This window comes from Chiloscyllium plagiosum, unplaced genomic scaffold (assembly GCF_037043375.1).
Source record: "Chiloscyllium plagiosum isolate Xiang-an unplaced genomic scaffold, Cpla_swu_hap1 HiC_scaffold_17, whole genome shotgun sequence".
NCBI lineage: Eukaryota > Metazoa > Chordata > Chondrichthyes > Orectolobiformes > Hemiscylliidae > Chiloscyllium > Chiloscyllium plagiosum.
The window spans coordinates 20,069,542-20,091,568 of record NW_028270155.1 but is presented as its reverse complement, the minus strand read 5'-3'; the positions used below and the strand labels follow the sequence as shown (position 1 = coordinate 20,091,568).

General features: G+C 41.8%; 1 protein-coding gene across 6 annotated transcripts in view; it reads left to right on the top strand.

The window, feature by feature from the left end:
• The window catches only part of mthfsd (methenyltetrahydrofolate synthetase domain containing), a 67,258-nt gene that overhangs the window by 34,651 nt on the left and 10,580 nt on the right, over positions 1 to 22,027 (top strand). For all 6 annotated transcript variants that reach the window (XM_087995732.1, XM_043706620.2, XM_087995731.1 and 3 more), the window contains 2 exons: positions 6,984 to 7,074; positions 11,962 to 12,074. In XM_087995732.1, coding sequence (XP_087851858.1) covers positions 6,984 to 7,074; positions 11,962 to 12,074 — 204 coding nt within the window. The remainder of the gene's footprint in view (positions 1 to 6,983; positions 7,075 to 11,961; positions 12,075 to 22,027) is intronic.

Below are 22,027 nucleotides of genomic sequence, written 5' to 3'. Positions count from 1 at the left end.
ACTCTCTGAGTCTCGACCAATACTCATTGTAGAATCTTCCTGTCCAGTATGGGGTAAATGAGAGCACTGCATTCATTCAACCTTTCAGTCTTCTCCAAGATTATGAATGTTTCATGCACATTCCACCAACTTCCAGCAGGAGGAAAATTAGGCTCAAAAGGCTCTTGCAGGCTGGAATATTGTGTGTAAGAGTATTTGCGTCAATGCTGTTTTCAAACAGAAACTAAATTATGGAGAAAATGTCCTGGTCTTTAACCATTATATCTAACCAATGAAAGACTTCTCTTTAATACTGCAAGAAGTTAATTAAAATTCAGTTCACTGTGTGGAGACTACAAACACTATAAAGCTTTTAGATGTGTTCTTTTGGGGTTGGGGTTGTGGGAGAATCATTTAAAAAGGCCTTTTATTTGTAGTCATTGTCACTTTAAAAAAAAATTATCAGTGATCCATTAATTGAGCAAGTCGTTTTCAAAAGTTACAGCTAGATTTTTAAAAAATCCTTGTTCATCCCATTGGGTCTTAAAGGAAAGTTATAACAGGAATCAATCAACTAGCTCCTGATGAAGAGCTCATGCTCGAAACATCGACTCTCCTGCTCCTTGGATGCTGCTTGATTGGCTGTGCTTTTCCAGCACTACATTTTTTGACTCTGATCTCCAGCATCTGCAGTCATCACTTTCTCTAACTAGCTACTTAAGCAAATTCTGCCATTCTGTTAGTCTGTAGCTGATCTGTATTGTAACTGCATCTACCTAGCTTTGATCTGTAAGCTGTTATGCTGTTAACCTAGCAAAGATCAATCAGTCTTAGTTTTGAAATTATTAATTAGCTTTCATTCTCAACAGCCTTTTGGAGGAGATAGTTGCAGATTTCTACTACACTGTGAAGAAATGCCTCCTGACGCTACCCTTAATTAGTTTACTTCTAACTTTAGAGTTAACATCCTTTGTTCTGATCTTCCCAGCAGAAAAGATAGTTCTGTCTGCCCTATCCATTTTTTAGTCATCTTAAACATCTCATGTAGATCACCCCTTAATACTGAACAAAGCAAGATAACCTAATCATAGTTTACAAAGGCCAAATACTGCTAATTTGGAAGTCATAAACAAGTAAAGAAAGTGGTGAAAATACCCAGCTGGTTATAGTCTTGATTCTAAGCTGCACCTCACCCAAGGTGAATTTGTTTTCCCTGAGGTGCTGTACCCCGAGCTAAGCTCGCTATTCCAAACAGGGTCTGCAGAGAAAATCCAAAAGATCTGTAGATGCTGGAAATCCGAACCAAAAGCAGAAATTGCTGGAAAAGCTCAGCAGGTCTGGCAGCATCTGAGGAGAGAAATCAGTGTTGTTTCAGATCCAGTGATCCTTCCTCAGAACTGAAACGTTAATTTTGATTTCTCTCGATAGGTATTGCCAGACTTGCTGAGCTTTGCCAGCAATTGCTGTTTTGGAGACTAAAATCAGCTTTATGTGACTGTAACATAAGTTTCAGCGTCAATATTGAATCAGACTTTATTTCAGTACATATTTTACATCTTTCCAATGCTAACTGCTTGCACTACCTTATTTATTAAGATCTTTAAAAAAAGTTCACAAATTAATTTCTCACATTAAATGCTGACTTTTCTTCCAGGGGCAAAATTAGATTGATCGTATAAGTTGGCAATAGGTGCATAGTATTCCAGCAGTGAGAGACTTGAGTTCTCCATCTTCATTGGAGTCCAATGTATGTTTTATCCTGTCTCTGAAAGCTACCATACCAGGTTCATTGGAGAAACAATATAGACTGATGGCAAGTTGTTAATGTGTTAAGAGGAAAGCAAGATTTAGAATCATAGGTATTTTCTTCGTAAATCTGTTTTGGACACTTTATGTTCATGTGCAATTGAAATAAATAGACTTTTATGAACTTTATTTTGAAAGCTAAAAAAACCCAGAAAAATAGCTCAATAATTCTGCTGCTCTACAATAATTATTGTAGAGCCCAGCATTCCTGAGAGAATGAGATTCCTAGTCCAAATGTAAAAGAAAGAGGTGTGCCGCAAACAGATGTTGTTCCACAGAAAGTGGATGAAATTCCAAAGTTTAATATAAGCACAATTATTATTAGCTGAGAAAAGGATAAACAGAGCCCATAATGTAGTGGCTTAGAATATGAAATGGTAGAGATACAGTTATAAAATGTTGGATAAGATTATAGAAATCAGGTATTTAATTTTGTTCGCGAACATTTAAATATAAAATTAACAAACCTTAACCAGGAGATTTGAAAAATATTGACTATGAAAAGCTGTTAATTTGGGGCTATTAGAATAGAGGCTAATGTGTTTTAAAGCTAATGTATTGCTGAAAACGGACTACATCTTGCCAAAGCTTGCACTCATCAGGACACTTTGCGAGAATATAAATTTGAGGGAAGAGGACAGTGGTGATTCACAGAAGCATTGCTATGGAGGATTTACCCAGTGATGTTTATTGATGGTTAAAACAGCCTTGTTTTGCAAACTATTAAGCCAAGCAAGCTGACTTATTTATCAGGCCCTGGCAAAACAACCAGTGAATGGCTGCACCCTAATTTGTTGTGTTGAAACAGGAACAGTGCCCGGACATGATTATTCTGTCTGACATGACCCTTTAATTAATATATGTGGCTTTCAATCCACATACTGAGTCTGACTGATGATCCTAAATTGGTTGTCAGCATAATTCTTTACACGTTCAGCTACACCTGAACCTGAGGGGCACCAGTATCCTTGGGGGGAGGTTTGCTAGTGCTCTTGGGGGGGGGTTTAAACTAACTCTGCAGGGGCATGGGAACCCAGATTGTAGCTTCAGGGTGCAGGGCCTGGAGTGTAGGGAGGTTAGGAACATGGCATCAATTTCCAAGGAGGGTGTCTGTAAACAGGAAAGTGGCTTGAAGTGTGTATACTTCAATGCAAGAAGTATACGAAATAAGGTAGGTGAACTTGCAGCGTGGGTTGGTACCTGGGACTTCGATGTTGTGGCTATTACGGAGACATGGCTAGAACAGGGACAGGATTGGCTGTTGCAGGTTCCAGGATTTAAATGTTTTAGTAGGGTCAGAGGTGGGGGTAAAAGAGGGGGAGGTGTGGCATTGCTTGTCAAAGATAGTATTACAGTGGTGGAAAGGATGATGGATGAGGACTTGCCATCTGAGGTAGTTTGGGCTGAGGTTAGGAATAGGAAAGGTGAGGTCACCCTGTTAGGAGTCTTTTACAGGCCTCCTAATAGTCCTAGAATCATTGAAGAAAGGATAGGGAAGGTGATTCAGGAGATGAGTGACAGTAATAGGGTGGTTGTTATGGGGGACTTTAACTTTCCTGATATTGATTGGGAAAGCTATAGCTCAAGTTCATTAGATGGGTCAGTGTTTGTTGAATGTGTGCAGGAGAGTTTCCTGACACAATATGTAGACAGGCCAACAAGAGGTGAGGCCATACTGGATTTGGTTCTGGGTAACGAACCAGGCCAGGTGTTAGAATTAGAGGTAGGTGAGCACTTTGGGGATAGTGACCATAATTCGGTGATTTTTACTCTCGTGATGGAGAGGGATAAGTGTGTACTACAGGGCAAGAGTTATAGCTGGGGTCAGGGAAATTATGATGCGGTGAGGCATGACTTAGGATGTGTGGCTTGGAAAAGTAGACTCCAAGGCAAGAGTGTAAATGATATGTGGAGCTTGTTCAAGGAGCAACTATTGAGTGTCCTTGATAATTATGTACCTGTCAGGCAGGGAGGAAAGGGTCGTGCGAGGGAGCCGTGGTTTAATAAGGAATTGGAATCCCTTGTTAAATGGAAGAGGGCAGCCTATCTCAAGATGAGACGTGAAGGTTCAATTGGGGCGATTGAGAGTTATAGGGTAGCCAGGAAGGACCTGAAGAGAGAGCTAAGAGCAGCAAGGAGGGGACATGAAAGGTCCTTAGTCGGTAGGATTAGGGAAAACCCTAAGGCTTTCTATAGGTATGTTAGGAATAAAAGAATGACTAGGGTAGGAATAGGTCCAGTCAAGGATAGTAGTGGGAAGTTGCGTGTGGAGGCGGAAGAGATTGGGGAGACACTGAATGAATACTTTTCTTCAGTATTTACTCAGGAACAGGGCATTGTCGTCGATGTGAATACTGAGTCACAAATAAGTAGAATGGATGGCTTTGAGGTATGTAGAGAAGAGGTGTTGGAAATCCTGGAAAAGGTGAAAATAGATAAGTCCCCTGGGCCTGATGGCATTTATCCTAGGATTCTCTGGGAAGCAAAGGAGGAGATTGCAGAGCCATTGGCCTTGATTTTTATGTCCTCTTTGTCTACAGGAGTAGTGCCAGAAGACTGGAGGATAGCAAATGTGGTTCCCTTGTTCAAAAAGGGGAGTAGGGATAACCCTAGTAACTATAGGCCGGTGAGTCTCACTTCTGTTGTGGGCAAAGTCTTAGAGAGAATTGTAAGGGATAGGATTTATGCACATCTGGATAGGAATAATGTGATCAAGGATAGTCAGCATGGTTTTGTGAAGGGCAGGTCGTGCCTCACAAACCTTATTGAATTCTTTGAAAAGGTGACGAAGGAGGTTGATGAGGGGAAAGCGGTAGATGTGGTATATATGGATTTTAGTAAGGCGTTTGATAAGGTTCCCCATGGTAGGCTACTGCAGAAAATAATGAGATATGGCATTGAGGGTGAGTTGGAGGTTTGGATTAGGAATTGGCTGGATGGAAGAAGACAGAGGGTAGTAGTTGATGGCAAAGTTTCTTCATGGAGTGCCGTCACTAGCGGTGTTCCGCAAGGATCTGTTTTGGGACCATTGCTGTTTGTCATTTTTATAAATGACCTGGAAGAGGGGTTAGAAGGTTGGGTGAGCAAGTTTGCGGATGATACGAAAGTCGGAGGAGTTGTTGACAGTGAGGAAGGATGTGGCAGGTTACAGCAGGAAGGTGGCAAATGGAATTCAATGTAGCTAAGTGTGAGGTGATTCACTTTGGGAAGAATAACAAAAAGATGGGGTACTGGGCTAATGGTCGGATACTTGGTAGTGTGGATGAGCAGAGGGATCTTGGTGTCCATGTACACAGATCTCTGAAAGTTGCCACCCAGGTAAATAGTGCGGTGAGGAAGGCATATGGCGTACTGGCTTTTATTGGTAGAGGAATTGAGTTCCGGAGTCCTGAGGTCATGATGCAGTTGTATAAGACTCTGGTGCGGCCGCATCTGGAATATTGTGTGCAGTTTTGGTCGCCATACTATAGGAAGGATGTGGAGGCACTGGAACGGGTGCAGAGGAGGTTTACCAGGATGTTGCCTGGTATGGAAGGAAGATCGTATGAGGAAAGACTGAGACACTTGGGGCTGTTTTCATTAGAGAAAAGAAGGTTTAGGGGTGACTTGATTGAGGTGTACAAGATGATTAGGGGGTTAGATAGGGTTGACAGTGTGAACCTTTTTCCGCGTATGGAGTCGGGTATTACAAGGGGGCATAGCTTTAAATTAAGGGGGGGTAGATATAGGACTGAAGTTAGGGGTAGGTTCTTCACTCAGCGAGTCGTAAGTTCATGGAATGCCCTGCCAGTAGCAGTGGTGGACTCTCCCTCTTTATGGGCATTTAAGCGGGCATTGGATAGGTATATGGAGGATAGTGGGTTAGTATAGGTTAGGTGGGCTTGGATCGGTGCAACATCGAGGGCCAAAGGGCCTGTACTGCGCTGTATTCTTCTATGTTCTATGTTCTATTATCTAGCAAATGTTGTCCAGTTGCAGATTCATACCTAATGTTAGACACAGTGTTACAATCCCAGACTAATTAGGTATGATCATTTCTTTGGTTATTGTGACAGCCAAAGGGGCATGTTTTTTGATATAATCCACCAGTCTTTGGAGCCCACAGCCTACATATCTAGCATCACATCGACTTTAAATTCAGCTACCAATTACTCATTTATGTGATGTGCAGATGTCTTTTGGCTTGAGGTCAGCATCCTGTCAGTGGAAAAGCACCACTTGCGTTGCTATTGCATGATAGCAGTTTGAAGCAGTGGACTTCAACTGTTGCTGATATTTACTGGGTAATCTAAGGTAGGTTTGGCATATTTCAGGACGAAAGTGACTACCGTAGGGACTTGCTTGGTTTTCAGCGCCAACACAGCAAAATAGGTGACAGCCATTCACTGCTTTATCTCTCAGGCTAATCATCTCCTTGACAAATGAAAATAAATGCTGAAAATGTGTTGCTGGAAAAGGGCAGCAGGTCAGGCAGCATCCAAGGAACAGGAGAATCGACGTTTCGGGCATAAGCCCTTATGCCCAAAACGTCGATTCTCCTGTTCCTTGGATGCTGCCTGACCTGCTGCGCTTTTCCAGCAACACATTTTCAGCTCTGATCTCCAGCATCTGCAGCCCTCACTTTCTCCCCAAATGAAAATAAATCTAAAATTTGTTTTGATTTAAAATTTAACAAAACCAGGCTGTTTCATGTCAAACAGCATTAATGAGTGTATTCTCTAGGGCAATACCTCTACCAATCACAGTTCACTGCCAACTAAATATCATTCTCCTCTTATACATAATAAATATTGGTTTTCAGCTTGAACTTGTATTCTTGGGAAATATCCCAATGAGTACAAGTTGAAAATCGTTAGAAAAAATTGGGTGGCTTTCTTTATCTTATGGTTTGACATCTTTGCAGTAATAGGAGTAAGCTATAATTACCTGCTTTTACTCTCACCTTTTTGAATAGGTGTTACATTGGCAGTTCTCCAATCCTTTGGAACTTTTCCAGAAACTAAGAATTCTTTGGCTATCTCTGAGTTCTGAGTTCTTCTTTGGCTATCTCCAACAATTTGACTTTCCCAGTTCAGATGAAGATTAACGTTACCCATGATTAATGTATTGCCTTTTGTACATTTTATATTTGCATGCTTGGCAAGCAAACACCTCTCTCTTCTCTGTGCGATATGAAACTTTGATCTCTTCTACCCCAGGGTGTGAAAGATTTCAGCGTACCGATTGGACTTGATGCAAACATTCATGTGGACCTGGTGGTTGTGGGATCTGTAGCTGTATCAGAGAAAGGTAACATTAAGAATGTAAATTCCATAATATAACGCCTTAGTATTGTAATGTTTTTAATAAATGGAAATCTGACACTGTTCAAGTATTCTTGCAGAACCAACAACAGTTTTCATTGACATTGCACCAGTAGGCTAATAGTAATCCCAAGCTACTCCATAGGAGCCTTATTGAACAGAGTTTGGCACTGAATCATAAATCCATACTAGGAACAGGTTTGGGAACGGAATTCCAGAACTTATGTCTGAATACATGGCTGTCAATGATGGAGTAATTAAAATTAGAGATAGTCAAGAGGCCAGATTTGTAGGGGTGTGGTGATCCCAGATTTGTTGGACAAGAGGAAGTTGGAGACCATAAAGGGATTTGAAAACGAGGACAAATGTTTTAACACTGCACTTATGTCAGACTGGAAGTCAATATAGGTAAATGAATACAGGAATGATAGATAAATGGAACATGGGTACAGGCAGCATAATTTCTGTTGAATACAGAATGAATAAATAAAACCTGAATCTTTTGTGTAGTATCAGGTTTCTAAGCTTTCTGTACCCTTGATTTACATATCACCTTCGGCCTTCGATGTTGCGCCAACCTGAGAAATTAATCTGATGCCCATCTAACCTACGCCATTCTATTGTTATCCAAATGTATGTCCAATGCCCACTTAAATGCCTTTAACGTCTGTGAGTCTACTACTGTTGCAGGCAGGCCGTTCCACGCCCCTACTACTCTCTGAGTAAAGAAACTACCCCTGACATCTGTCCTAAATCTATCACCCCTCAATTTAAAGCTATGTCCCTTCATGTTAGCCTTCACCTTCCGAGGAAAAAGGCTCTCACTATCCACCCTATCTAACCCTCTGATTATCTTATACGTCTTGATTAAGTCACCTCTCAACCTTCTTCTTTCCAATGAAAGCAGCCTCCGTTCCCTCAGCCTTTCCTCGTAAGACCTTCCCTCCATATCAGGCAACATCCTAGCGAATGTCATCTGAACCCTTTCCTAAGCTTCCTCATCCTTCCTATAATGCGGTAATGCAATACTCCAGGTGTGGCCTTACCAGTGTCTTGTACAGTTGAAGCATGAGCTTGAAACTCAATTACCTACTAATAAACACCAACACACCATATGCCTCCTTAACACCCCTATCAACATGGGTGACAACTTTCAGGGATTTATGTACCTGGATACCGAGATCTCTTGGTTCATCTACACTGCCAAGAATTTTACTATCCCTCCACTATCAGCTGATGAAGGAGCGTCACTCCGAAAGCTAGTGTGCTTCCAATTAAACCTGTTGGACTATAACCTGGTGTTGTGTGATTTTTAACTTTGAACACCCCAGTCCAACACCGGCATCTCCAAATCAAGAATCTTACCATTAGCCCAGTACGCTCCATTCATGTTACTTCTTCCGAAGTACACTACCTCACACTTTTCTGCATTAAACTCCATTTGCCACTTCTCAGCCCGGCTCTGCATCTTATTTATGTCCCTCTGTAACCCACAACCTCCTTCGGCACAACACTGCTTACCTCAGTGTCATCCACAAATTTACCAACCCATCCTTCTATGCCTACATCCAGATCATTTATAAAAATGACAAACAGCAATGGCCCCAAAACAGATCCTTCCGACATACCACGAGTAACTGAGCTCCAGGATGAACAATTCCCATTAACCACCACCCTCTGTCTTCTTTCAGCTAGACAATTTCTGAACGAAATCACTATGAGCGGCACGGTGGCACAGTGGTTAGCACTGCTGCCTCACAGCACCAGAGACCCGGGTTCAATTCCCACCTCAGACGACTTTCTGTGTGGAGTTTGCACATTCTCCCTGTGCCTGGGTGGGTTTCCTCCAGGTGCTTCGGTTTTCTCCCACAATCCAAAAATGTGCGGGTTAGGTGAATTGGCCATGCTAAATTGCCCATAGTGTTAGGTGAAGGGGTAAATGTAGGGGAATGGGTCTGGGTGGGTTGCTCTTCGGCGGGTCGATGTGGACTTGTTGGGCCGAAGGGCCTGTTTCCACACTGTAAATAATCTAATCTAATCTAATCTAAATCACCTTCAATCCCGAAACTCTGTATTTTGTGCAATAGCTTACCATGTGGAACCTTATCAAACATCTTACTGAAGTCCATACACACCACATCTACCTGCTTTACCTTCATCTACCTGTTTTATCACCTTCTTGATGAACTCAATAAGGTTAGTTAGGCACGACCTAACCTTCACAAAACCATGTTGACTATCCCTAATCAAATTATTCTTTTTAGATGACTATAAATCCTATCTCTTATAATCTTTTCCAACACCTTACCCACAACTGAAGTAAGGCTCACTGGCCTATAATTAGCAGAGTTGTCCCGACTCCCCTTCTTAAACAAGGGGACAACATTTGCTATCCTCCAGTCTTGTGGCACTACTCCTATCAACAATGATGACATAAAGATCAAAGCCAAAGGTTCTGCAATCTCCTTCGTGGCTTCCCAGAGAATCTGAGGATAAATCCCATCCGGCCCAGGGATCTTATTTATTTTCAGAATTGATTTCAGAATTTATTTTCTTCTAAAATTGCTACACCTCCTCTTTGTGAACCACAAATCCCATCTAATCTAGTAGCCTGTATCTCCGTATTCTCACTAATATTTCCCTTTATCAATATGAATACTGACAAAAAGTATTCATTAAGCGCTTCCCCTATGTCCTCAGATTCCACACACAACTTCCGATTGCTGTCTTTGATTGGCCCTAATCTTACTCTAGTCATTCTTTTATTACTGATATATCAATGGAAGACCTTAGGGTTTTCCTTGATCCTATCCATCAAGAACTTCTCATGTCCCCTCCTGGCTCTTCTTAGCACTTTCTTTAGATCTTTTCTGGCTAACTTCTAACTCACAAGCCCCTAACTGAGTCTTCATGCCTCATCCTCACATAAGCCTTCACCTTCCCCTTGACTTCAACTTTTTTAGTAAAGCATGGCTCCCTCTCTTGATAACTACCTCCATGCCTGATAGGTATATACTTATCAAGGACCCGCAACTTCTTTGATTAGAGCCTTTACGTGCTTTTGTTTGAGTATCAGTGAAGCAGTTTTGATTTTCTACAGAGGCAAGAAAAATGCAAACAAACTCAAATTACACAAGTATTCAGCTCAGAAATACAGAATATTTCAGAAGAGCTAAGCATTTACATACATTAACTCCATACATTGACTACATCTGGACAAATGTTTGAAATATTTTAGTATTTTTATGCACAAGAACAGAAAGCAATATGTGGAAAATCTCATTAGTCTTGGTGATTGATTTTAAGAAGCATGGTGTGACTTTTGAAAATTGTGTTTTATTACCTAGAGCAATTGACTGAGAATATTATTGACCCTTTTAAAAAATTGGGAATGTAGGAGCATAGAATTTTACAGCATAGAAGGAAGTTATTTGGCCCATTATGTCTGTACCAGCTCTCAAAAGAGCTACCCAGCTAATCCCACTGTCCAGCCCTATCTCTGTAGCTCTCTACATTCACACTTTGGAAGATATATTCTGCTGTCTTTTGAAACCTTCCATGGAATCCACTTCCACCACTCTTCCATGCAGCACATTCCAAATCCTACCAATTCTCTGCGTAAAGAAGGTTATCCTTATCTCAATCCTAGTTCTCTCATTGACAGTCTTGAAATTATGACTGTTAGTTATGGACATACCAACTATTGGAAACTGAATATCCTTCTTAGGCCTATCAGAATTGTTCATTACTTTGAGCACCTCAATAAGGTCATCTCTTAATTTTCTCTGCTCCAAGGAGAAAAAGCCAATTTCTCTCACCTCTCCTTGTATCAAAATTCCACATTTATGATATCATTCAAGTAGATCTCCTTTGAACTCTGTCCAGGGCTTTAACATTCATCCTTCAAAAAGGTGCCCAGAACTGAACACACTACTCTAGATATGGTCTGATGGATGATTTGTAGAGGAATAGCATAATTGTCTTGCCTTTACACTCAAACTCTGTTTATAAACCCAAGGATTCTACAAGCCTTCATAACAATTGTTTCAACTTGTCTGGCCACCTTCGGAGAATTATGCACGTGAACCCTGAGGTTCCTCTGCCACTGCACTCCCTCAATGTGTACCATTGAGCCCGTGTTGACTCTCAATGCTTCTTCAACAAAAATGCATTACCTCACATTTCTCTGCATTGAAATTCAACTACTAGATGTCTGTCCATTTGGCTAATTTGTCCACATCTCTCTGAAGTTGCTCAGAGTCATCCTCACAATTTACGATTCTCCCCAGCTTAGTAACTTGCTGTGCCCTTGGACACATTTTTTGGAAAAATGTAGGGTGACACTCAGAACATGGGTTGGTTAGCAAAGGTCACATCCATTAAACACATTTCATTCCTTGCAAATTGGTTTTTGACTACATATGTAAAGCAACTGATGTCTACATCTATAACTAAACTCAAATACCTGATACAGCAACCGAGCTTCAAAATACTGAGCCATATTTCAAATAGGTATTCAACATTTTTTTATATAAAGAATGAATTACCAAATACATCTTAGAGCCTGAAAGCCACAATTCAAGCCACAATTCTCTTTTTAGTTTATTTTCCCATTATGAAACAGTGCATCTTCTCACTTGTCAGAACATCAAAATACATTTTTTAATAATATTGTAAGTATGCAATAAACAAGAATTTGGAAAAAAAAACAGCATATTTTTTTCATACAACTAATTGTGTTAATTTTTATATGAAAATGAGTTTTTAGACCTTTTAAAATAAATTGCAAAACTTTCTTCTTACTATCGGCCATTTTTACCCCTTGTCCAAAAGGCAGTTTTTAAAAAATATTTAAATTGTGTTTACTGTAAAGGATGGAGAATTGGAAAAGGCGAGGGATTTGCAGACCTGGAATATGCGATGATGGTATCAATGGGAGCAGTTGATGAGAACACAGTTGTTGTCACCACAGTGCATGACTGTCAGGTTTGTTAAACAAAAGGTAAAAAATTGAGGAATTTAGAAACAAAAATTAACATTGGGTACTTATCACTCCACAAGTATTGTTCATTACTGACATCTCCATATGAAAATGAGCCTTGATCTAATAGAATGGGCAGAGTTACTGTGTGCATCATAAGCGTAGGGATCGCAGATATTTGACATAGACATTTAAAAATTATTAGAAAGGTCATATTGGTCTATCAAGCCTGTTTCAAATGGTGGCATGGTGGCTCAGTGATTAGCACTACTACCTCACAGTGCCAGAGTCCCAGGTTCGATTCCGGCCTCAGGCGACTGTCTGTGTGGAATTTGCACATTCTCCCTGTGTCTGCATGAGTTTGTTCCGGTTTCCTCCCACAGTTCAGAGATGTGCAGGTCAGGTGAATTGGCCAAGTTTAATTGTCTATAGTGTCAGGGGTAAATGTAGGGAAATGAGTTTGGGTCAGTTACTTTTCGGAGCATTGGATGTGGATTTGTTGGGCTGAAGGGCCTGTTTCCACACTGCAGGGAATCTAATCTAAAACCTATGATGCCTAATACATCGCAACTAGAACGCTCCTAAGCCAACTCTTATGTCCTGTCCTATAGTGTTTAATCTGAAAATAACAATTTCCAGGCAATAAAACCAAGGCTAAGAAGGGCATAAACATCTGAAAAAGAATTCTGATATTCTGCTCATGGCTGAAAGATTATAGAGAGCGAGGGATTTGCTGACCTGGAATATAGTATCGATAGAGTGGCAAGGGTCTAATAACATCTCATTATTACATGATCTCATAAGAACATAGAACTCAGAGTAGGAGTAGGCATTTCAGCCCCTCGAGCCTGCTCTGCCACGGTCTCATCTTGGCTTCAACTCCACTTGCTTGACTGCTCTCTATAACCCTTCCCCCCATTATTAATTAAAATCTGTCTATCTCTTCCTTAAATTTACTCAACGTTCTGGAATCTTTAGCATTTTGGGATAAATAATTACACAGATTCACAGCCCTTTGATTCACAACAATTTCTCTTCAACTCTGTGTGAAATCTGCTACCCCTTAGTCTAAAGCTATCACTTCTCATTCTGGATTGCCATATATGAGGAAACATCCTTTTCATGTCTGCTTTGTCACATGTATAAGCATGTTGCTATTTTTTCCAAATGTCAGAGAGAAACTAGCGGCTTCAATTCCTACTTGAAAGTCAAAGAAGTAATAGTTCTTCAGCATTTTCTCTGGGCATCCATAGTATCAAAAAGAGTCAAATTGAAAGAAAAAGCTGAGGTTCACCAAGAGAGGTGTTCTCTAGTTTACTACCGGTGCCACGAGATAGCGAGGTGAGGAACAGGGAGCGGGCGCAGCTTAACACGTGGCTGCGCAACTGGTGTAGGAGGGAGGGCTTCAGATATGTAGATAATTGGGATGCCTTCTGGGGAAGGTGACCGGTACAAGAAGGACGGGTTGCATCTGAACTTGAAGGGGACCAATGTCCTGAGTGGAAGGTTTGCTCAAGTAGTTCGAGAGGGTTTAAACTAGTATGGCAGGGGGGTGGGAACCTGAGCTGTATACCAGAGGTGAGAGTTGATGCAGATGAGGCAATAGCAAGAGGTAGACCAGCTAGTGGGAAGGATTTTCCTGGGAAGGAACCAAGGGATCAGTTAAAGTGTGTTTGCTTTAACGCAAGGAGTATCAGGAATAAAAGTGATGAACCTAGAGCATGGATCAGTACCTGGTGCTATGATGTTGTGGCCATAACAGAGACATGGGTTTCTCAGGGGCAGGAATGGTTGCTGGATGTTCCAGGGTTTAGAGCATTTAAAAAGAATAGGGAGGGGGAAAAAGAGGAGGGGGTGTAGCACTACTTATCAGAGAGGGTATCACAGCTACAGAAACTTCCATTGTCAAGGAAGATCTGTCTACCGAGTCAGTATGGGTGGAAATTAGGAACAGCAAGGGAGCAGTCACCTCATTAGGAGTTTACTACAGACCCCCCAATAGCAGCAGGGAGATGGAAGAAAACATAGGTCGGCAGATTTTGGAAAAGTGTGGACGTAGTAGGGTTGTTGTAATGGGTGACTTTAACTTTCCCAATATTGATTGGAACCTCCTTCGAGCAGAAGATTTGAATGGAGCTGTTTTTGTAAAGTGTGTTCAGGAGGGTTTCCTAACTCAGTACGTTGACAGGCCAACGAGGGGAGAGGCCATTCTAGACTTGGTGATCGGAAACAAGCCGGGGCAGGTATCAGATCTTGTGGTGGGAGAGCATTTTGGTGATAGTGACCATAACTGCCTCACATTCTACATAGCTATGGAGAAGGAGAGAATTAGGCAAAATGGGAGGATATTTAATTGGGGAAGAGGAAACTATGTTGCGATTAGACATGAGTTAGGAAGCATGGACTGGGAGCAATTGTTCCATGGTAAAGGCACTATAGACATGTGGAGACTGTTTAAGGAACAGTTGTTGCAAGTGATGAATAAATATGTCCCTCTGAGACAGGCAAGAAGGAGTAAGATAAAGGAACCTTGGATGATGAGAGCGGTGGAGCTTCTCGTCAAAAGGAAGAAGGTAGCTTACATAAGGTGGAGGAAGCTAGGGTCAAGCTCAGCTCTACAGGATTACAGGCAGGCGAGGAAGGAGCTCAAAAATGGTCTGAGGAGAGCCATGAGGGGGCACGAGAAAGGCTTGGCAGAAAGGATTAGGGAGAACACAAAGGCATTTTACACTTATGTGAGGAATAAGAGAATGGTCAAAGAAAGAGTAGGGCTGATCAGAGATAGCATAGGGAACTTGTGTGTGGAGTCTGAGGAGGTAGGGGAAGCCCTAAATGAGTTTTTTGCTTCTGTCTTTATGAAAGAAACAAACTTTGTAGTGAATAAAACCTTTGAAGAGCAGATGTGCATGCTGGAATGGATAGAGATAAAGGAAGCTGATGTGCTGAAACTTTTGTCAAACATTAAGATTGACAAGTCGCCAGGCCCGGACCAGATTTGTCCTTGGCTGCTTTGGGAAACGAGAAATGCAATTGCTTCACCACTTGCGAAGATTTTTGCATCCTCGCTCTCCACTGGAATCGTACCTGAGGACTGGAGAGAGGCAAATGTAATTCCTCTCTTCAGGAAAGGAAATAGGGAAATCCCTGGCAATTACAGACCACTAAGTCTCACGTCTGTCGTCTGCAAGGTGTGAGAAAGGATTCTGAGGATAGGATTTATGACCATCTGGAAGAGCATGGCTTGATTAAATGCAGTCAACACGGCTTTGTGAGGGGCAGGTCATGCCTCACAAACCTTTATCGAGTTCTTTGAGGATATGACTAGAAAAGCTGATGAGGTTCGAGCTGTGGATGTGGTGTATATGGACTTCAGCAAGGCATTTGATAAGGTTCCCCATGGTAGGCTCATTCAGAAGGTCAGGAGGAATGGGATACGGGGAACTTAGCTGTCTGGATACAGAATTGGCTGGCCAACAGAAGACAGTGAGTGGTAGTAGAAGGAAAATATTCTGCCTGGAAGTCGGTGGTGAGTTGGAGGTGTCGTTGACAGTATAGAGGGCTGTTGTAGGCTGCACCGGGACATTGACAGGATGCAGAGATGGGCTGAGAGGTGGCAGATGGAGTTCAACCTGGATAAATGCGAGGTGATGCATTTTGGAAGGTCGAATTTGAAAGCTGAGTACAGGATTAAGGATAGGATTCTTGGCAGTGTGGAGGAACAGCGGGATCTTGGTGTGCAGGTACATAGATCCCTTAAAATGGCCACCCAAGTGGACAGGGTTGTTAAGAAAGCATATGCTGTTTGGCTTTCATTAACAGGGGGATTGAGTTTAAGAGCTGTGAGATCTTGTTGCAGCTCTATAAAACTTTGGTTAGACCGCACTTGGAATACTGCGTCCAGTTCTGGTCGCCCTATTATAGGAAAGATGTGGATGCTTTGGAGAGGGTTCAGAGGAGGTTTACCAGGATGCTGCCTGGACTGGAGGGCTTATCTTATGAAGAGAGGTTGACTGAGCTCGGACTTTTTTCATTGGAGAAAAGGAGGAGAAGAGGGGACCTAATTGAGGTATACAAGGTAATGAGAGGCATAGATAGAGTCGATAGCCAGAGACTATTTCCCAGGGCAGAAATGACTAACACGAGGGGTCATAGTTTTAAGCTGGTTGGAGAAAAGTATAGAGGGGATGTCAGAGGCGGGTTCTTTACACAGAGAGTTGTGAGAGCATGGAATGCGTTGCCAGCAGCAGTTGTGGAAGCAAGGTCATTGGGGACATTTAAGAGACTGCTGGACATGCATATGGTCACAGAAATTTGAGGGTGCATACATGAGGATCAATGGTCGGCACAACATCGTGGGCTGAAGGGCCTGTTCTGTGCTGTACTGTTCTATGTTCTATTACTGCATGTAAGGCTATTTAGTAAGACAGGAGCCAGTGATTTTTGGAGCAGCATGCTCTCTAAGCTATGCAGATATGGTTGGAAAGCTCAGCATGTCAGTCAGCATCTCATGAGTGATTTCTGCTTCCAGAGCTGCTCCTATGCACTTACCTTGAAACCTAGCAGAGCAATTAAAAAAAAAATAAGGGGCTTGTTGGTCAGGGGTAGAATATTATGGGGTTGGTTAGCTAACTTGGCTGGATGGCTGGTTTGTGATGCCCACAGTTTGGATTAAATTCCTGCAACGGCTGAGATTATCATGAAGGATTCTCCTTCTCAACCTCTCCCTTCACCTGAGGCGTGGTGACCGTCAGGTTAAACCACCACCAGTCAGCTTCCTGTCATGACACAGCAGCCCTATAGTCTGGTAGAGAGGCCGACGTTGGACTGGGGTGTACAAAGTTAAAAATCACACAACACCAGGTTATAGTCCAACAGGTTTAATTGGAAGCACCAGCTTTCAGAGCACCTGATGAAGGAGCGGCGCTCTGAAAGCTAGTGTGCTTCCAGTTAAACCTGTTGGACTATAACCTGGTGTTGTGTGATTTTTAATCTTTACCTTTTGTTAGTACATTAGCATTGACAGAAGGTTGGCTGACTAAAAGAAGACAGATAATTGAGACAGGGACATTTTTGATTTGGTACTCTTAACTACCGTCATGCCACAGGGATAAATGCTCAGGTCACAATTATTTACAATATGTATTAGAGACATGAATGATGGACATTATATCACCCATGTTGCAAAAAGAGGTGTGATGGCAAGAGCTGAGGATAACAACTGGAATACAGACAACAATTTTGATACCTTTATCCAAGGAGAAACATTCTGGCAATGTTAGCAATCCAGAGAACATTTCGTAGATTGATTTCAAGAATGGTAAGATTTTCTTTTGAGGAGCAGTTGAGTTGATTAAAGTATAGAAAACAAGAGGAGACCTTATTGAAACATACATGACTCTTAAGGGGGCTGTGGAGAGGTTGTACCCCCTTGTGGGAGAGTATAGGACCCAAGAGCCTAATCCCAGATTAAGGGGTCATTTGTTTCAAAGAGGAGGAATTTTTTCTCTCAAATGGTAGTGAATCTCTGCAGTTCTTTATCATGAAGAGCTTTGTCATTAAGTCCCAGACTCTATATGGACTGTATCTTTTTATTTTTCTCTATTATTGATTATGGACTAAAACTGAAAAAAAAACTCTTAAAAACTGAAGATAGTGTAAAAGATAGCTACATTTGATAGAAGCGGATTAGGTGACATTTATTGCGAGTGTTTGTTTTTACTGCTGCTTGTTCAAGTAGAATTGGATGTCTGGATACTGCTGTACTGAAGTCAGGTACCTGTATATTGACAGAGCATATACAGCCGCAAGTAGCTGTTTGGTTTGTATATTAGTGACCAATTATTAACAATAAAGTAGTCTTGTCTGACAACAGGTAATAGACCAGCTGTCAGATGGCTGAACAGCTTTGGAGTTTGAATGTTTTGGGAGAAGCCATCGAATCTCTGCAAGCACAGGAGCTGTCTCTTTTCTCTGCAGTAAAAAAAAACACTTTAAGTCTGAAGAAAGCCAGTTTCTTTTGCCCTTAACAGTTCTGTAAGCAGTGAATCTTAACCAATAAGCAACTTGATAAATGTCAATCAGCCACCTTGTACCTTCTGTAAGCAAGTGCAAGTACCTGGAGGAGAAATAAGGTGCAGCCTGTCCTGACTCGCCAGAAAGACCATCTCAATGAGCCATGTGGATAGGGGCCATTAAACTGCTTTCCCTATCTTTCCTTCTGTCACCACACCCATGTTTTCTTTCCAGTCTGATGTATGTGTATGTAGGGGGCAGGTTTATAAAGGGATTAAAGTTTTAATGAGTGGGGTTACTGGTCGATAGTTCATAATTGTTTAGCTGTGGTTAGGGTCTATTAATATGTAAATAATAATCGTGATTAAACATAGAAACCTAGTTTATGCATTCTGTCAACCTGGGTCTAAAAGACATGTAAATTTTGGAATTCAGCATACTTTATAAATGTTTAACTTTTGTGATGACTTCGGGGATAGCAAGTCTTGATTTTCAGCAGACTACCACAGTGAAGTGTAACAGCTGAGGGAGACTAACAGAGTTTTAATCAGAAAGGGAATCGAGGATTATGGGGATAAGGTAGGAAAGTGAAGATGAGGATTACTTTTCAGCCATGATAGAGTCATGGAGTCATAGAGATGTACAGCATGGAAACAGACCCTTTGGTCCAACCTGTCCACGCCGACCAGATACCCCAACCCAATATAGTCTCACCTGCCAGCACCCGGCCCATATCCCTCCAAACCCTTCCTATTCATATACCCATCCAAATGCCTCTTGGGCAAAGCTGGCCAGATGGACCAAATGGCCTACTTCTGCTCCTATGGTTTATGGTCAACCACCTTGTCCAGAACTCACTTCATGGACTGCAATTGTCTACCTGTTTGAGGAATTTTGCATCACCAGTGCACCACATCACGGCATCATTATGGCATGTCTCAGCTTAATTTGTAATACAGTTCAGCATGTCAGCACTGCTCCCTGTGCTCCCCAAAACCTCACATTGCTATGCTGCTTCTAGTGCTGCAAACAGTGATAATCATCCATCTCAAAGTGCTTCTTTGGGCGGTTAACTTGCTTTCTTGGTTCTCACTCACTTTGTGCCTTCTTAAATGTTTACAGCATCTCTTCCTTGCCTTACCTTGCCTTTTTAATGCAGACCAAGTAATAACTGTTCAAGAGGGCAGATTTCTTAATATCACACCTACAATATGTGGCAGCAGCTTTTGCAGAAAGCACACTGCTTCAACCAGGTACTCATGTCTCAAAATCTAAGGGGAGTAATCCTTAGTCTAATTAAGGTGGACAATGGTCAGTCAATGCGTTTGTCTGAACCTAGGGCACCTCACAACCTATCCTGATGCAGTGAGTAAGGAGTGCAGAATGAAGGCAGGGTTTGTAGTTTGGGAGATGGAGTATGTGAAAGCCATTGGGAAAAGATGCTGCGTGCAATACTGAGAATGGTGGTCTATGCGCCTTGTTGGGAGATGCGTGCTGTTATACAGTTGGAATGAGTGTGAACTAGCAGAGAGAGGTTGGTGGCATTTACCCTTGTCATTAATCCTCTTACAGCATTGCTGCACATTCCTAGATGCCACACTGACTTGGGGCTACTTTGGAACAGGTTGGCAACATTTGAAATATGGCACCTGTGGTGTGAATGCTGTAAGATCCTAGCGCTGATCAGTACCTTTAGGACAAGGCTGGACACCAGCAGTGCTGCAGAGGCGTGGTGCCTACTTAATTCAGTGAGCAGTATCAAATTGCGTGAGAAAAGTCACTAGGGCTCATGGAGGGAAAGCCTTCATGAAACTTCCTGAAATTGACATTTGGCCAAACCTAAGGAAGATTCAGCCCATTTTTACTAAGAATTTGAAATCTAGACCTTGATGGTAAGTCCATCTCCTTTAAGATCAAGACTCGATCCCCCCCACCAAACCCCCACAACGTTGTATGAGGACATACTGAACTGTGCTTCATGCACTCCTCAGCATTAACCAGTTCAGAGCCTTACACAACAAGAATAAAGAGGGGGTGTGGGGCTGACTGTATTGAGACAAAGTGAGTATGGAGTAGATGGGCTGAATGGCCTCCTTCTCTTCCATTCTGACTGACCTGATGATACGTTCCCTGTCCCAGTTCCGTCTTTAAAGCGTTTAGAGTCAGCGACTGTCACACATCAGGGGAAAGCAACACCACCTTACCTCTGAACCTATTCCTGCTTGTGCATTATTTAAAAGCACAGACCTTGGTTTTCCCCCATCAGTCAGTTGACACGCGATTGAGTTTGGACCAGAGCATGAACCAACCTTTGCACATGCTGAAAACCATGTTGTGACTGGGGCCATCAGTCAAATGTTTTCTTTCCAACTAGAAAAATAAATTGGGAGCTAGAGGAGAGGAAAAAGGAAACCACAAATGCTGAAATCCAGAGTAAAAACTGAAAGTATTGCAAGTGGACAGCAGGACATTTTGTTCTATTGAAGGGTTCCATGAGAACATTAACCTGTCTGTTTAAGGTGTTTATCAACCTGCTGCACATTTCTCTCATTTTTAGTTTTTATTTTGAAGAATGAAAGTATTTGGCTGGAGCCAATCTGTAACTGAATACCTCTGAGTACGTGTTTCTTGTGGAAATCCTAACGATGTCAGTGCTCAGAGACGGCTAAGGGTAATGTATTTCATTCCAAAATTTTGTATGAATTGAATGTTGTGATTTTTCTGTTCATGTGATTGAGAAAGGAGGGGGTAAAAATAAACCTATGTTGCAAGAGCAGAGTGACTTTCTTGTCTAATAGAATTGAGCAACAAAAGACTTCAGTTGTGTAGAGAGATGGTAGAAATTGTGATTATTCTTCCAAGAGCAGAAAAGTTAAAGGGACAAAGATAGTGAGATGTTTAAAATCTTGGTAGGTTTGGATTGAGTAAAGAAGGAGGATCTATTTGAACTGGTTGGATGGTCAGTCACCAGACAGCAGATCAAATTATCATAGAATCCCTACGGTGTGGAAGCAGGCCATTCAGTCCAGCAAGTCCACACTAAACCTCTGAAGAGCATCCCACCCAGATACATTCCCCAATCCTATCCCTACAACCCTGCATTTCTCATGGGTAGTCTCCCTAGCCTGCACGTCCCTGGACAGTCTGGACATTTTAGCACAGCCAATCCATCTAACCTGCACATCTTTGGACTGTGGGAGGAAATCGGAGCACCTGGAGGAAACTCATGCAGACACTGGGAGAATGTGCAAACTCCACATAGTCACCCGAGGCTGGAATCAAACCCAGGTCCCTGGTGCTGTGAGGTAGCAGTGCTAATCCCTGAGCCACCATGCCGTCCCAAATCATTGGTAAAATGTTGGCCAGAGAGGAGGTGAGAACAGGAGGCATTTATTTATGCAACAAGCTAAGACCTGAAGTACATTTCCTGAAAGGGTGATAGTAGCAGATGAATTAAAAAAAAGATCAAAATGGATTTTTTACTAACATTTACTGAAAGAAATGTATGCAGGATTATGGGAATGAGCAATGGGAGTGGGACCAGTTTTAAATGCTTTCAGAGAGCTAGAACAGGATTGTTGGAATTAATAGCCTCTTTCAGTGTAGTATGATTCTAACCACAATGGTTTCAACTTTAAGAAAACACACCTATTATTTTGATATTCTGGTCCATTTCTTCTGACTGACTTCTTCCTGTCTGTTAGAACAGTAGTTCCCAAACTTGCTTTTTGTACACCTTCTTTACAACCATTGTTCAATCCTCGTCCTGTTCAATCACCATATGGTCTTTGTGTCTTTATATGTTATGATCTGTTGTACTTCTTGCAAAACAAAACTGTTTACCTTACTTAGATATATGTGACAATAATAAATCAAATTGAGGTTCCATGATTAATAACACAACTGAAGGGGATTTTTCAACCAAAGGAGTTTGAGGAGCAATTTA